The sequence below is a fragment of the Oncorhynchus kisutch genome, linkage group LG17 (assembly GCF_002021735.2).
Source record: "Oncorhynchus kisutch isolate 150728-3 linkage group LG17, Okis_V2, whole genome shotgun sequence".
NCBI classification, from domain to species: domain Eukaryota; kingdom Metazoa; phylum Chordata; class Actinopteri; order Salmoniformes; family Salmonidae; genus Oncorhynchus; species Oncorhynchus kisutch.
The window spans coordinates 35,434,373-35,450,886 of NC_034190.2; the positions used below are offsets into that span (position 1 = coordinate 35,434,373).

General features: G+C 44.6%; 1 protein-coding gene across 34 annotated transcripts in view; it reads right to left on the reverse strand.

Moving 5' to 3' along the window:
• Positions 1 to 96: 96 nt before the first annotated feature.
• LOC109906928 (microtubule-actin cross-linking factor 1) overlaps positions 97 to 16,514 on the reverse strand; it is a 284,319-nt gene continuing 267,901 nt past the window's right edge. For 14 of the 34 annotated variants that reach the window (XM_031793708.1, XM_031793709.1, XM_031793712.1 and 11 more), the window contains 14 exons: positions 16,311 to 16,422; positions 15,910 to 16,067; positions 15,504 to 15,666; positions 14,033 to 14,187; positions 13,781 to 13,855; positions 13,638 to 13,658; positions 12,454 to 12,471; positions 11,483 to 11,600; positions 9,174 to 9,236; positions 8,666 to 8,698; positions 6,876 to 7,087; positions 4,064 to 4,174; positions 2,638 to 2,749; positions 97 to 2,439 (listed from right to left, as the gene is read on the reverse strand). In XM_031793708.1, coding sequence (XP_031649568.1) covers positions 2,195 to 2,439; positions 2,638 to 2,749; positions 4,064 to 4,174; positions 6,876 to 7,087; positions 8,666 to 8,698; positions 9,174 to 9,236; positions 11,483 to 11,600; positions 12,454 to 12,471; positions 13,638 to 13,658; positions 13,781 to 13,855; positions 14,033 to 14,187; positions 15,504 to 15,666; positions 15,910 to 16,067; positions 16,311 to 16,422 — 1,596 coding nt within the window. In that variant the 3' untranslated portion in view covers positions 97 to 2,194. Of the gene's footprint in view, positions 2,440 to 2,637; positions 2,750 to 4,063; positions 4,175 to 6,875; positions 7,088 to 8,665; positions 8,699 to 9,173; positions 9,237 to 11,482; positions 13,659 to 13,780; positions 13,856 to 14,032; positions 14,188 to 15,503; positions 15,667 to 15,909; positions 16,068 to 16,310; positions 16,423 to 16,514 lie in introns of all 34 variants that reach the window. The other 20 variants (XM_031793701.1, XM_031793702.1, XM_031793716.1 and 17 more) reach the window with 17 other exon arrangements.

Consider the following 16,514-nt stretch of genomic DNA (forward strand, 5'->3'; position numbering starts at 1 on the left):
CCACGCATGGGAACACGCACGTGAACATTGCATGTGCGTATACACACACAATTTCCCCCCAAATGAAATTCAAATCAAATCCACAACGACAAAATATTTCTTTTTTTTACTGCAAGCATATTTTTTAATACAAAATGAGAACAAAAAGGTTTATAATCTTATATTTTTATTTTACACAATTGTCTTCTAACCGCCCCCCCCCTCCATATTTTCTCTTCATCACACTGAATAACACCAAAAGGTGAGTTCCTCTCCTGCGCCCGGATCCCCACCCCCAAAAGAGACAATAAATAAATAAAAATCACCTTAAGATGTCACTTGCGTTCAGTAGGTTTTCATATACTTCAGCTCTCACATCAACAAACAGGGAAGCACATTTGCAGCCATCAAAGACATGACAATTCAAACGCCTATAAGGCGGGACACTAGGGGTTCTCTCATTGGCCCCTTCAGCTCCCTTTCATTCATATTCAAAGTTTTTTTTTGCCAACACAATAAGGGCAACCCCCTTTGGTCATGTTCTGGGAGTTGTAGTCATTAGCAAAAAAAAAAAAAAAAAGGCTGCCATGGGAATCAGTCAGCTTCCTGGTTGAGTAATGTTATGAAGAAGTAGAAACATACAACGTTGAAGAGAGGAGCGGACATTTTCCTTGGTACAAAATATCATGACTTCATTCATCTTAATACTAATCATTCTCCAAGGTGAAAAATAAATAAAACTGTTTTCTTAAGCTAGAAAAGCAACAAACAAAAAAATAGAACAGGATTATAAATTAATCAGAATGAAAGAAAGACATTCAACAAATCAAATCTTTGCACACAGCGATGCACGCGGAGGACCTCTGATTTCTGTACCGCGTTACGACGACACGCGTATACACAAACATTTATGTCTGCTGCTCTGGGGGTTCCCAGCGGCAACGGAGGGGAGAGGGGCGAAGTGGAATTACAGCGATACAGACTGTCAGTGTGCGCCGGTTTTCAATCTCTAATCTGGAATAAGCCTAGTATCAATTGTGTTAAATTGTGCATGTCCTTACAAGCCACTTCATTGTTACACATTTTGTCACGTTTTTGCTGTTAGTGGGGTCCCGACAAGAAGTCATCTTTGAATCTGAGTGTTCGCTTCAGACTAATGGGGCCATATGACAAACCCTCCATTCCATCAAACACACACTCCCACCGACCAACACACTGATTGTTGCAGTGGTTTGTGAGGACATTGCAGTGTGTATGTGTGTTTCCCACCACTTCCACGGTCTCCTAGGCTTGAGGTTTAGGCAGTTGTCAGAGTGGGGCAGCCCACACACTGAACATAAATCCACGCTAGTCCGGTTGTTCCCGACCCACAGACATGAAGTGAAATTCCTCTTCACTTCCCAGTCCAGGAGAGTAAAAAACAAGATGGCAGTCATTGGATATTTTCTGTTTAACTCCCGGTGAGAAACACTTTCCACAATACCCACAATCCAGTTCTTCGGAATGCCATTCTCCAGCAAGTTCTGAGTCATTTCATCACTACCCTCAATGTGTGTGTGCGTATTTCAGTTGTGTGTGTGTGTCAGTGTGTACATGCACAAAGTAGTTACAAGGCTCTACCTAACGCTCTGTGGAACTCAGATTAGGTAAAAGTAAGGACAGAAATGTGCAACACAAATAAGGCAGCATCATGTTGGTTGGTTCAAACTGCTGTGGCTTTCTCTGAAACAGTCTTAGCACAATCCCGTTACGAGAGAGAGCGCACAGGAGACTGGAAGGCAAACTGGGATCTGGGTTTTAAAGGGGGAAGTTCTGTCCTGTTTCACCCCAGTCTAAGTGCACGAACCCGGGCCTCGGGGCCCCCCAGTGAGTGTGTGTACGAAAGTGGGGAAAAAAGAGAAAGATACTTCTCCCCCCCATCTATCCCCCTCTCTACCTGCCTTCCATACAGTAGTCTTGGTGCATGAATCCCATGCAAGCCCTATGGATGGATGTTTGGATCAAATGTGACACCCAATATGGCCGCCAGTAGTCTGTCCACTATAGAGCATCTCTTTGAAATGGAAGACGGTCCGTTCTACTTGATCTAATTGTATAGTTTGGACATCTTCCTCTCCATTTCATCCTGGCTGGTGTTTGGGGGGGCTGGGGTAGCCCGTGGAGTCAAACCAGCTCTATAGTTAGATGTATGACGGTTTTGTACACGTCTCCTTCACTACTTCTTCCCAGAAGCGGGTGTCTTGGGGCTTGGGGTCTTCTTGGAGATGGTAGGGATCTTGGAGGGCTTGGCTGCTCCTGGTCGCCGGGGGGTGTCCGAGGTGTCCGAGCAGGCCGAGCGCGTCTCCAGGAGCTCCGAGGCATCCGAAGCGTCGCTGCCCCGCCGGCTGCTGGCCCTGCTGCCCGCTCTGCTGCCCGCCCGGCTGGCAGCACCACTGGCTCCCGATGGGGTACGCCTGGGGTCTGAGAGGAGAGGAGGAGAGAGGGAGAAAGGAGGAGGGGGTAGGTAATGAGAGATAGAACGTGAATAGATTAAAAAAAGAAAAAAAAATGTTTAGTCTCGTTTTCATTACGGGAATCACATGTTCCAAGACAACACAAATAGAGAACTGAAAATGGGAATCAAATCTGCTATGAAAAATCAGAGGACTTGGTTCTTACCGGTGCGTCCAGGTTTAGTAGAAGTGGGTGTAGCTCCTCCATTCTCTCCAGTCAGAGACCCTCGGCTGGAGTGGAAGGTGGGCCTCTTCAGCTTGGACCCCGAAACTGCCCCCTATAGACAGACACAGGGAATGTCTGACAGTGGCAAACAGTGCTACTGAATACATTAAAGCAGTGTTTCTTAATCCTGGTCCTGAGGACCAAAAAGGGGGTGCACATTTTTGTTTTTGCCTCAGCACTACACACCTGCTCGGACAAAAACCAAACTGACCCTTCAGGTGCCCGGGACCAGGATTAACCAGGATTGCAGCTGTTTTTACATCAATATCAAATCATTTCTGGGTAACAATTAAATACCTTCCTGTGATTGTTGTCAATTAATATGGTTAAAAGTAAACAAAAATAGCTTCTTAGCAAAGAGCAATTTCTTAAGCAGGAATTTTGCTAGGAGTGGTTTGAGTGGGGAGGGAAAACTGAAAATCAGCTGCTGGTGGCAGAGGTTTGGAATTCTTTCTCATTGGTCTATTAACTCTTTTGCCGCATGGAAGGTCAAAACAGACTGACATTTCAGACAACCTTTTCAAACAGCTCTTACACTAAAAGGCCATTATCATCCTTTTCACAATTTAAACGATTTCCAACTCAGTGTGAAAAAAAATGATGATTATATATATATATAGAAATATAATAGGAAATAAAATGTTTGACTGCATTGGCCCTTTAAAAAGGTAGACTCCACAATATGACATCATCATACACGGCGGGACGACGTCAACCAAACAGAGTACAAGTCTGCAAAGGCTGTCACACTTTTGGCTCTTCCCAATTCGCGTCTTGAGGCATGCCGACATTGGGAAGTCAATAGTGGATTTGAATTTTTCGTTGTTGTTGACGCTTGGAGCCAGGATGTTGTCCCGATGTGGAATGATGATGTCATATTGCTGCGTCGACCTTTAACTAAAGGAGCAGGTACTGCTTTTAAGCATCATCCCCATACTAGCAAATAATACAGCAGACAAGACAACAAGACGACCAAACTAAATCCCTAGAACTACCAGATGGAGTTCGCTAATAATTATACAATTTGTCACTACTTGCTCTTTAAAAGGATGTCACTTGGAATCTCTATTGACCTACTGCCAGTCGCTTCTTGCCGGGGGCCTAAAATATTGTGACAATTCACATATGAATACGTTTAACTGGCCTATTGAGCAAGAAAAGGTGAAACAAGATATAACGCAAATATATTCAGTCTTAAAGCTGAATTTTAATGTCACGTCTTTTAGATCTTCATGGTCCCATTGCACAGTGTGCACTTATGCAGGGTGTATGGCCACCCCCGTAAGTGAGTGACAGTGTGTGTGAGTTGGTGCATTATTAGTTCGCTGGGGCTTGGGACGGGTGGCGGGAGGGGTCAGTTTGTTACCTCGTGCCCAGGGGTGGTGTGGTCGTGGTCTGGGCAGGACTGGCACTTGGTTGGCGTTGGCGTTTTACTGTGTGCCAGCCAGGGCTTGGCATAGCCACGCGAGTTTGAGGACTGGGATAACCAAAGGGAAGGAGGGAGGGAAGGAGGGAGGGAAGGAGGGAAGGAGGGAGGGAGGGAAGGAGGGAAGGAGGGAGGGAGGGAGGGAGGGAGGGAGGGAGGGAGGGAGGGAGGGAGGGAGGGAGGGAGGGAGGGAGGGAGGGAGGGAGGGAGGGAGGGAGGGAGGAGGGAGGGAGGGAGGGAGGAGGGAAGGAGGGAGGGAGGGAGGGAAGGAGGGAGGGAGGGAAGGAGGGAGGGAAGGAGGGAGGCAGCCAAGGAGAATAAAAGGAGGATGAGAAGCAAGGAGAGGAGCAGGAACGTCGAGGAAAGGAAAATAGGGAAAGGCGGGAGGGAAGGGGAAGGAGGGGAGGCAGGTAGTGTAGCGCAGTGTGTTTTTGGTGCGACAGCGGAAGGATTTACAAAACACAGAACGAAAAACAGTACATTTTCCAAGCGAGGTTAGCAGGGGGTGGTTTGAAGGGATTTAGGAGACAAAAGAAAAGACAAAAACAAAGCAGAACCAGAAATAAAAATGTCACAGTTAAAGACGTGGTGATTGCAGTTGACATGTAGAAACAGGACCATCCAACATAGACAAAGACACACACACACACACGCGATACAAAAATCACACAATAAACAGACTACACAACTAACGATCATTGACAACAATACAGATAATTCTGGGTATTCTGGGTAATATGGCTTCATTCTTTGTCCTCCAAGACTGACTGAATGTCTTCTTTAGACTGTTCATTCCTCATTTTATGCACCTTGGTTGGACTGCTACACTAGGTAGCGATGAAGGTAAACTTGCGATGACCATATACCTTTCCATTTTGACTGAGGCTACAGTAACCTGACCGATTGAATATATGATCAGTGGTGCTACACTAAGTAATACAAAAGCATGATTGACTAGGGTTTAGGAGTCAGTGGTAGACGTGAGAAAGGCCAGAGAGGTGTGTTACATTGAACTGAGCAGTGGAGGTTTCTCAGAGGAGGACCATCCTCCTCAGTGAATTTCCTAAAAATAGATTTTTTTTAACCATTTAAAAAGTCGTCCTTTTTAGATTAATATATTTTGTATAGTTTTATGTCACAAAACAATTGATTAAAATACACTGTTTTGCAACTAATGTCTACAGTAGCATCAGCAGCACTCTGTAGGGTAGCTTCTGTCCTCCTCTGGGTACATTGACTTCAATACAAAACCTAGGAGGCTCTTGGTTCACACCCCCTTCCATAGACTTATACAGTAATTATGACAATTATGTCCTCCAACCTATCAGAGCTCTTGCAGCATGAACTGACATGTTGTCCACCCAATCAGAGAATCAGAGAATGAATATAGTACTGAAAGCATAAGACAGCTAGCTAGCACTGCAGTGCATAAAATGTGGTGAGAATTTGACTCAAAGAGAGAGAAAGACAATAGTCGAAGAGTTTTGAACAAATTAATTTCTTCCAAAATGAAGCAGAGGCAAGAAACTCTCATTTGCAACTGCTGGACTAATGATTACACCCTAGATCAGCTAGATGCAGGTCATGTGTCACTATCTGTCACACATAGTTCTCTTGAACTGTGTGTACCTACGTTGTAAACTTTCATTCATAGTAGTAGCTTAAACCGATCACTGTTACACTGGACTGGGTGAATGGAATATGAATGACAGTCATCCAATATGCTGTAATAGAAATAAGGCCATGCTCATGAGAAGAAAAAAAAAAAAAAAAAAGGTCTTCCCTCATCTTAAATGGCACTGACCGCCACTGGCACTGAGATCATCAAAACTCGACCTTTGAGTGTAATCGACACACAATTAGTGCGATGACGAACCAGTGTGACAACAACCATTGTAAGAAAGTTGGTGAGAAGATGGGCCACCGAGACAAACAACAAGACATGGTGAGAACAAAAACTCTGACATGGGGCCTCCCGAGTGTCGCAGTGGTCTTAGGCACTGAATCACAGAGCTTGAGGCGTCTTTACTCGTGCTCTAGCGACTCCTTGTGGCGGGCCGGGCGCCTGCAGGCTGACTGGTCGTCAGTTGAACAGTGTTTCCTTCGACACATTGGTGCGGCTGGCTTCCGGGTTAAGCGGGCACGTGGCACGGTTTGGCAGGTCATGTTTCGGAAATGTCATGACTCGACCTTCTTCTCACCCGAGCCCGTTGGGGAGTTGCAGCGATGAGACAAGATCGTAATTGGATTGCAAATTGGATATCACAAAATTGGGTAGAAAAGGGGGGTAAAATACAAAAAATTCAACAAAACAATTTGTGACATGACCGACGTGACATTGATTGACTGCAGTTTGTGAACATGTATTGTAGTATTGTTATGTATGTGTGTAGTGTACTCTTGCAGTTTCCATTTTAGTCTTTGTTTGCATTAGGAATACTTAGAGAGAAACAATGTCCACAGCAATTAAAGTAGATTGTGTAATTGCTCAGCCTACATTAAAAGACACTACCGATCTTCGCGACAGACTTCTACTGTACCTAACATGGTAACCAACATATGATGTTAAGAGAAGCATGGAGATCTCTCTTTAAGGGCTATATAGTTCTATCACCTCGCTCACCATAGAACATAATACCATATTGAGTCAATCATGAGTACACCGGTTCGGTCAAGTTTTCATGGTCTGGGGAGCTTTTCCCATTCTAGTAATTGTATTTCTATGGGGAAGAAGGGGTTTGGGGGCACTTACTCTGGAGGAGGCAGTAGGGGTGGCGGGAGTGGAGGGCAGGGAGGCGCAGCTATGTGCGCTGTGTGAGGCTGAGGAGGAGGAGCGGGTGGGCGAGGCTGTGCGGGAGCCGGGTTTGGAGCGCCGGCCACGGGAACGGAACGCTGCCAGGCCCTGGGAAGCCCCCTCCGGTAGGATGAACTTCTCACGCAGCTCCAGGTTGGTACGGCCTCGGGCTGGAGTGAGGGAGGAAGGAGAGCGAGATAGAGAAAGAGTGTGAAAGAAAGAGGGAGACAAAATAAGAGTCATGTTCAGTCAATTACGGACGCAGTGCAGAGCAGCGAGTCAGTGCACTGTGTGGTCGAGTCAGTGTTGAGTAGGGTAGGGGGAAGGGAGGGAATCAGAGTCGGTGAAGTGCACTTCTGGCTGGGCTACTTTTTTGAGGGGAAGAGGAAGTGGGTGTGTTTGTGACAGTGCAGAGGGGATAGAGGAAGGCAGCAAGGCATCCTCACACAGAGGTTAGAGATCAGTGTATCCAAACTACTAGCGAGAAAATGTTTCAAGTATGGACCTAAATAGTACATTTTTATATGTTATAGCCACACTAATAGAACAACTGTTCTATGTCTGGTTCTATAGCTAGAACACAGAGGTCTGTCTGTAAACCAAACCACAGCCTCTTCTCTCACTGCGAGGGAGTCGCTCCGTTGACTCCTTTATTCATTCCCTAATTCATAAACAGTGTGTTTGGCACGCTTATGTGTTTGGCGCGCTTATGTGGGCATGCCCGGTTATGCTTTGGGGGAGCCCCAATACAGTACCATGGGGGACTCCCCTCCCATAGACACTCATAGAAGCATTCTTAGACAAGATAGTTCAGCAGCCCCAGCACACAACAACTTAAGCCCAGAAAAGCCAGCCACAGAGAGATAGAGAGAGATAGGGATAGAGAGAGACAGAGAGAGAGAGAGAGAGGAGAGAGAGAGAGACAGAGAGGAGAGACGAGAGAGAGAGACAGAGAGAGAGAGAGAGAGAGAGAGAGACAGAGAGAGAGAGAGAGACAGAGAGAGAGAGACAGAGAGAGAGAGACAGAGAGAGAGAGACAGAGAGAGAGAGAGACAGAGAGAGAGAGACAGAGAGAGAGAGACAGAGAGAGAGAGAGAGACAGAGAGACAGAGAGAGAGAGAGACAGAGAGACAGAGAGAGAGAGACAGAGAGAGACAGAGAGAGAGAGAGAGACAGAGAGAGACAGAGAGAGAGAGACAGAGACAGAGAGACAGAGAGATGAAAGGGCTGCAGCTAGCATTAGCAGCAGGTCACCGGAGCTGTGGTCAGCAGCTATACCCAGGACAGAACACACCCCCTCAGAGTCATCCACTAGCAAGAGCAGCAAAGGCCAGTCGATAATAAATGGGTGCGCGCCCTGCAATTACATCCCCCAGCGAGTCAGGTGCACCCTCTAATTCAGTCCCCACCCACCATCACATTTAAAGAGTGCTAATAGAAACCCAGGCTGGCCACACCCAGGTCTTAGACGGGCTCTGTTTTTTAATGGGACTGGCCCGTCAAACCGTGCAGCCATTTTGGATCCACATGGCAACCATCACCACCAAGACCAGGGTTGGCCAATCCTTTTTTTTTTTTTGAGTGGGAAGCATGACGTGGACTGGCCCATGGACAAGACTTAGACATGTTTAAACATACACACGCCCACACATAGATACAAGCAGATGGGCGGTTAGAACAAGCGATTTAGAGCTGGGGGGTTGGACAGAGAGAGAGAGAGCAATGGAAGCGAGAGGGAGTGTAGGTACCTCTGCAGCAGAAATAGCCAGGAGTGACCGTCACTGAGAGACACAAGAGACAAGGTGAAATAGTGGCGTGCTCACGGGCGAGATGGAAACACATCGACAAGACACATACATTCCATCTACTTAGCGGTCTCTCTCGCATACACACACACACACACACAAAACACACTTTCTCTCTCTCACTTCAACACAGAAGACAGTGCCAAAGGAGTAAAAACACAGGTGAAGTCCCCAAGGTTGAGGAGGTGGACACATCAGGGGACCCCAAGTGGCTATAACAACTTGAAAACAAAGACACGGGTCAGTGACAGACCTATAACCTGTGATACAGATCCCTCGCGCTAGCATTAGCATGTAGCCAGAAAGGGTAAGAAACGTTAGTTCAGTGTCACAGACAGCAAAGCACGGCAAAAAGAAAACAACACCCAAGAGGGAAGTGAGAGAGAGAGAGAGAACGAAAAAGAGGCGCAGGGAGAAAAAGGAGAGAGGGAGCGCGAGAGAGGAACCCAACCTATACGAGATGAAATGGTGCTACTGGAGTCGGAGCGAAGGATCTTAAGTCCAGGATGTTGCACTGGAAGGGGAGAGAAAAGGAGAAAGGGAAAAAGGAAAGGTAAGGGAGGGAGAGAACTGAAGACCATGCACCATGCAATACTGCTCTGAAAGAATGATGAGAGAGAGAGTGAGAGATGGAGATGATTCAAGCCCCCCCCCCCCCCCCCCCCGACTCAAATAACTATTATAGAAAGGGATGAAGAGAAAGAAGGGCTGATGGAGAAAAAGAGAGATTGCCCTGAGGACCACACCAGACAAACCGTAGACAGCTATGGAAAAGACAGAACTCTGAAAACTGTTAACCTGAAAGGTTATATGCAAGATGTCCGACTAGTTGTTAGTTTAAACAGTGGACTGTAGTACCATATGTTAAACTTTGACCCCCACAGTGTAACCAGCGCCTTGCATTTTCTACTCTGTAACTGTGTGTGTGTATGTGAGTATGTGTGTACGTGCATTCTGTATTTGTACTCAATATTTGTATGTACAGTTGAAGTCGGAAGTTTACATATACCTTAGCCAAATACATTTAAACTCAAGTTTTTCACAATTCCTGACATTTAATCCTAGTAAAAATTCCCTGTCTTAGGATCACCACTTTATTTTAAGAATGTGAAATGTCAGAATAATAGTAGAGAGAATGATTTATTTCAACTTTTATTTTTTTCATCACATTCCCAGTGGGTCAGAAGTTTACATACACTCAATTAGTATTCGATAGAAATGCCATTAAATTGTTTAACTTGGGTCAAATGTTTTGGGTAGCCTTCCACAAGCTTCCCACAATAAGTTGGGTAAATTTTGGCCCATTCCCCATGACAGAGCTGGTGTAACGGAGTCAGGTTTGTAGGCCTCCTTGCTCGCACATGCTTTTTCAGTTCTGCCCACAAATTTTCTATGGGATTGAGGTCAGGGCTTTGTTATGGCCACTCCAATACCTCGACTTTGTTGTCCTTAAGCCATTTTGCCACAACTTTGGAAGTATGCATGGGGTCATTGTCCATTTGGAAGACCCATTTGCGGGCAACCTTTAACTTCCTGACTGATATCTTGAGATGTTGCTTCAATATATCCACATCATTTCCCACCTCATGATGCCATCTATTTTGTGAAATGCACCAGTCCCTCCTGCAGCAAAGCACCCTCACAACATGATGCTGCCACCCCCCGTGATTCACGGTTGGGATGGTGTTCTTCGGCTTGCAAGCCTCCCCCTTTATTCTCCAAACATATCGATGGTCATTATGGCCAAACAGTTCTATTTTTGTTTCATCAGACCAGGGGACATTTCTCCAAAAAGTACCATCTAAGTCCCCATGTGCAGTTGCAAACCGTAGTCTGGCTTTTTTAATGGCAGTTTTGGAGCAGTGGCTTCTTCCTTGCTGAGCAGCCTTTTAAGTTAGGTTGATATAGGACTCGTTTAACTGTGGATATAGATACTTTTGTACCCGTTTCCTCCAGCATCTTCACAAGGTCCTTTGCTGTTGTTCTGGGATTGATTCGCACTTTTCGCACAAAGTAAATTAATCTCTAGGAGACAGAACACGTCTCCTCCCTGAGCGGTTATGACGGCTGCTTGGTCCCATGGTGTTTATACTTACGTTCTATTGTTTGTACAGATGAACGTGGCACCTTCAGGTGTTTGGAAATTGCTCCCAAGGATGACCAGACTTGTGGAGGTCTACCATTTATTTTGGCTGATTTGGCTGATTTCTTTTGATTTTCCCATGGGGTCAAGCAAAGAGGCACTGAGTTTGAAGGTAGGCCTTGAAAAACATCCACAGGTACACCTCCAATTGAATCAAATTATGTTGATTAGCCAATCAGAAGCTTCTAAAGCCATGAAATCATTTTCTGGCATTTTCCAAGCTGTTTAAAGGCACAGGCAACTTAGTGTATGTAAACTTCTGACCCACTGAAATTGTGATACAGTGAATTATAAGTGAAATAATCTGTCTGTAAACAATTGTTAGAAAAATGACTTGTGTCATGCACAAAGTAGATGTCATAACCAACTTGCCAAAACTATAGTTTGTTAACTAGAAATTTGTGGAGTGGTTGAAAAACGAGTTTTAATGACTCCAACCTAAGAGTACGTAAACTTCTGTATGTATGTATGTATGTATGTATGTATGTATGTATGTATGTATGTATGTATGTATGTATGTATGTATGTATGTATGTATGTATGTATGTATGTATGTATGTATGTATGCATGTATGCATGTATGTATGTGTGGCTGTGCATAAATAAACCCCACTCACCTCTGCAGGGATCGTTCTTGACCAGGAACTCATCCAGGGCCATCCAGCCCCCTCCGACCCGCACCATGACCGTACTGCGCAGGATACGCACCAACCGCAACTGCTGCGAGTCTCCAAACTAACACCGCAACGGAGAGGAGAAACAGAGAGGAATTCAGTGCAACCAAGTACAACGATTATTGACATGAGATTTCTTTTGAATCCAAAAGCCATTCTACACAGCAGCACAAACCAATCAGAGCAAAAGTATACGTCACTCCATGCAAATTATACTACAACACCCATGCACTGATGATACTACTAAAATCACCTGTCAAAAGCCCAGCTTACCCAACAATCTAAAACAAAAGATCAGTTCCCATAGTCATCTCTAAAAGGTTTCATTCTACCTTAGACAGCTTTGTTTCATGCAGAAGGACATTTACACTTTCAGAGAGTTTCTCTTCTGTGAAGCAATACCAAGTCAGAGTTCTCTTTGATTAGCCTGTGTCTGTTTGTGCTGTCTTGTCAACTCTTTGGTAATGTTTGATTATTGTGACAATGACCATAGAGTTGGCAAGACGGCACAAACAGATAAGGGACCCAATGTCCATTTTGAATTACTCTCAGAACAGCATGATTTTTCAATTTGCCCCAGTCCAAAGCTAATCAGATAGGGTAACCCCTGGTTCCCATTATAACCCTTATCATTATAACCCATTCCAGTTTGCCAAATTGTCATTCTCAAAAGAAGTCTTTCAAATCTGCAAAATCACACCAAGAGAACAACCTCAATGGCCTATGAAACCCACTTCCATAATTCGCACCCACAGTGTAATGCTATATTTGATGGCGTTATGTCATTTCCGGTCAAACACGAAATGCAATGTCACCATGGCAACAGTTTTTGTGGCGGCAGAATTGAGGCCACTGCATTGGTGGAGATCCAGGAAGCAGATTTCAAAAGGACCAAACACTGGAGTCAAATTTACCTGGTTTCCAAGGAAGAACTACAATAAATCCAGCAGACGTGGAGGAGGAATAAACAAAGAGAAAGAGAAAGAATGAAATAACATTGTACAGACAAAAAAATACTTCACACTAAACCTGACATTGGAGAAGACCTCATTTGGAAAGAGAAATTAAACTGTAGCTCACTCTACGTTCTACGTAATACTTTTTTAAATTTTTTACAATTCACAGCGAGATGGATCCGTCAGTGAAGGGTGAAGCCGGACACACACAAGAAGAGAGTCAGACAGACAGAGAGGTGTGGTGTCACGTGACCCAAGCTCGGTGCAGTTAGTTTATAGTCCAGCGTCTTTCGCCAGACACGGGAGGTCATTAACCCATGGATAATGATGATGTAGATCACAACAACAAAAAACTGCGATGGTAGTAGTTGCTAATCCTGGAGCTGTGATAAATGTTATGGTTTAAAAGTTATATTTAGTGTTATATTAGTTTGTTGGTGGGAAGCACACACAGCATATCAATCCCATAGTGCTGTGATTAGAGATATGTCTACAGAGACACGACACGTTGAAGCGCTTCGGGGTGCACAACATACAGTCCGCGGGCCAGATGCGGCCTGTGAGACGCTCTTTTTTTGGCTCGCGGATTTCTTCGTAATTGTCAATAATATGCGACCACCTTATAGGAGTATATGGCAAAGCTTAGAGAAGCTTGCTTACAAAGCCGGCATTTCCATGGATACAGCTGAGTGCTACTGCTATTGGCTAACATTTAAATGCGTGAGGAATGGAGTGATGTCATTCGTTAGTTCAACAACAGCAGTTATTGGTGCTCAAAGTAGTAGTGACACACAGCCAGCATCAGCTAAAAAAACACTAGGGTGTGTCTGAAATGACAACCTATTCTCTTCTATATAGAGCTCTACTTTTGTCCAGGGCCCTGTTCAAAAGGTAGTGCACTATGGTCAAAAGTTGTGCACTATATAGGGAATAGGGTGCCATTTTAGATTCAGCCCTAGACCCACCATGACTGCAAACTTAAAAAAAAAAAATGCACATTATTCTTAACATTACCAAGACTCACTCCGTCAAGTAGGATCTGAAAACTGTATTTAGCTAAGTAGAAGCTGTCCAAGCAAAAAAAAGCTTTTAAGATTATTGTTGTTTACGTCCACAGCACTGTAGACTCAGGTGTAACTCACCTTGTAATTGCTCTGGCCCATCTGTATTTAAAAATACAATATCTCATACCTAATACTAAGTCATAGTACGCAGACAGAATATATAATCATGTGTTTATTAACTGTTGATAAGTGTACACAGTCACTGGCTGAGGAGGACTTACTCTGTACTTGTTCTCTCCTATCTGCTCCACCTGGAACCGCTTGGCACATTTACACTGTGCCACCTGTCTGGTCACCTGCACAGAGTGAGAAAAGAGAGAGGGGGAAAGTCACGAAGCTTGCGCCATTAACCTCCAATTCATGAGCTATTGGACTCGGTAAGTCAAAGGTCCAGCTTTGTAATTCAAAATAAGTGTTTGTGTATGTGTGTGGTTTATGATAGGTGGGTATATCTGTGTGTGTGTCTTCCTCACCTCGTCTTCTATCTTGTCAGCGTCGGTGGTGGGCCGGTAGGCGTCCTTGTTGGGGTGCAGCGCCGCCACAAACTCGTAGTAGTCGATGTAACCGTCTCCGTCCTGATCAAAGATGTCTGCCACCGCCGTCATCTCCAACCTGCTGGTGGGGAACTCTGCACAGCACAACCAACAGTCAGGAAAAGATATGGGACTAATCACCAAGATATAGGACTTTCTGTATGACCAAGTTATAGGACTAATCACCAAGAGATAGGACTTTCTGTATGTCCAAGATATAGGACTAATCACCAGGATATAGGACTAATCACCAAGATATAGGACTAATCACCAGGATATAGGACTTTCTGTATGACCAAAATATAGGACTAATCACCAGGATATAGGACTTTCTGTATGCCCAAAATATAGGACTAATCACCAGGATATAGGACTAATCACCAGGATATAGGACTTTCTGTATGACCAAGATATAGGACTTTCTGTATGACCAAGATATAGGACTAATCACCAAGATATAGGACTTTCTATATGACCAGGATATAGGACTAATCACCAAGATATAGGACTTTCTGTATGACCAAGATAGAGGACTAATCACCAAGATATAGGACTTTCTGTGTGACCATGATATAGGACTAATCACCAAGATATAAGACTTACTGTATGACCAAGATAGAGGACTAATCACCAAGATATAGGACTTTCTGTGTGACCATGATATAGGACTAATCACCAGGATATAGGACTAATCACCAAGATATAGGACTTTCTATATGACCAAGATAAAGGACTGATCACCAAGATATAGGACTTTCTGTATGACCAAGATAGAGGACTAATCACCAAGATATAGGACTTTCTGTGTGACCATGATATAGGACTAATCACCAGGATATAGGACTAATCACCAAGATATAGGACTTTCTATATGACCAAGATAAAGGACTGATCACCAAGACATAGGACTTTCTGTATGACCAAGATAGAGGACTAATCACCAAGATATAGGACTTTCTGTGTGACCATGATATAGGACTAATCACCAAGATATAGGACTTACTGTATGACCAAGATATAGGACTAATCACCAAGATAGGACTTTCTGTGTGACCAAGATATAGGACTAATCACCAAGATATAGGACTGTGTGACCATGATATAGGACTAATCACCAAGATATAGGACTTTCTGTATGACCAAGATATAGGACTAATCACCAAGACATAGGACTAATCACCAAGACATGGGACTAATCAGAACGACATGGGACTTATCAGAACGACATGGGACTTATCAGAACGACATGGGACTTATCAGATCGACATGGGACTTATCAGAACGACATGGGACTTATCAGAACGACATAGGACTTATGACCAAGATATAGGCCTTGACTAGCGTTTAAGTTGGAGCAGGCTATGAGCAAAGAACAGAGCAAACAATGTGTAGCCAGCTCTGAAGAACATACTTGAGGCCAGGATGCCGTCGATGAACTCCTGGCGAGTGATCTTTCCGTCCTGGTCCTTGTCGATGCGTCTGAAGAAGTCCATGACGCGGGACTTCTTGTGGTTCATCCAGCGCATGTACTTCTTCCTCCACACGTCAAAGTCAAAGCTGGCAAACTCTTTCAGCTGTGGACAAAGACAATGAACATAAATGTGAGACAAATGAGGAAGTGCAATATCCTTTAAGGAAATCCTGTGTCTGTTTTGACAAGACACTATATAGGAGGGGAAAAAAGACACCCTGCAAACGTACAGACATTCCACTTTTGAAACCAATGTAGCGAACGTGATAGTGATGTAGGTCTCAAACCTGGGTCTCCAAGCCCTCTACTGCTCTAATAGGGGAGATCGATTGTTACAATACAGTACCTCTTCAAGCCTGTCGAGGGCGTCGTTGAGCTTCCGCTGGCGGTCGAGGGCAAGCAGCCACACCTGCTGCCACCTTGAGCAGAGCTGGGTCAGACGGGGGTTGCCCCCGGCGACCTGCATCGCCGCCTGTTGATGCTGTTGTTGCTGCTGGTTTTTACCTGTAGGGAGAGGTGTCACGGTTAATCTGCATTATATGGGTTTGAATGTTGATGATGGAACGTTCGATCATATTTCGGCGACTTTTACTGTTTTTCTCCTTCAGTGAAGTCAGTCAAGGATGGACTGTGAATGTTTTAGGGGAATAGGCACCCACTGTATCTTTGATTATGCATTTCTAGGTACATATGCAGTCAATATAACATATTATAAATGCATCTCTGAGGTAAATTAAGGTAACGTACGAGCTCCTCTCCTCTCAGCTAGGCTGCTAGGGGGCTCTGCTGGTTTCCTCTTGTAAGTCTTGGTCACTTTGTCCACGTCAGGCTGCTTCCGGGTCATCTCCTCCATAAACACCTGGGAACAATGGATTGGCATTAGACACAGCGAATCAGAAAGAGTGAAAACAATTAGAATAGTGACTTAGCCAATGAGGGATTGAGAAAAAT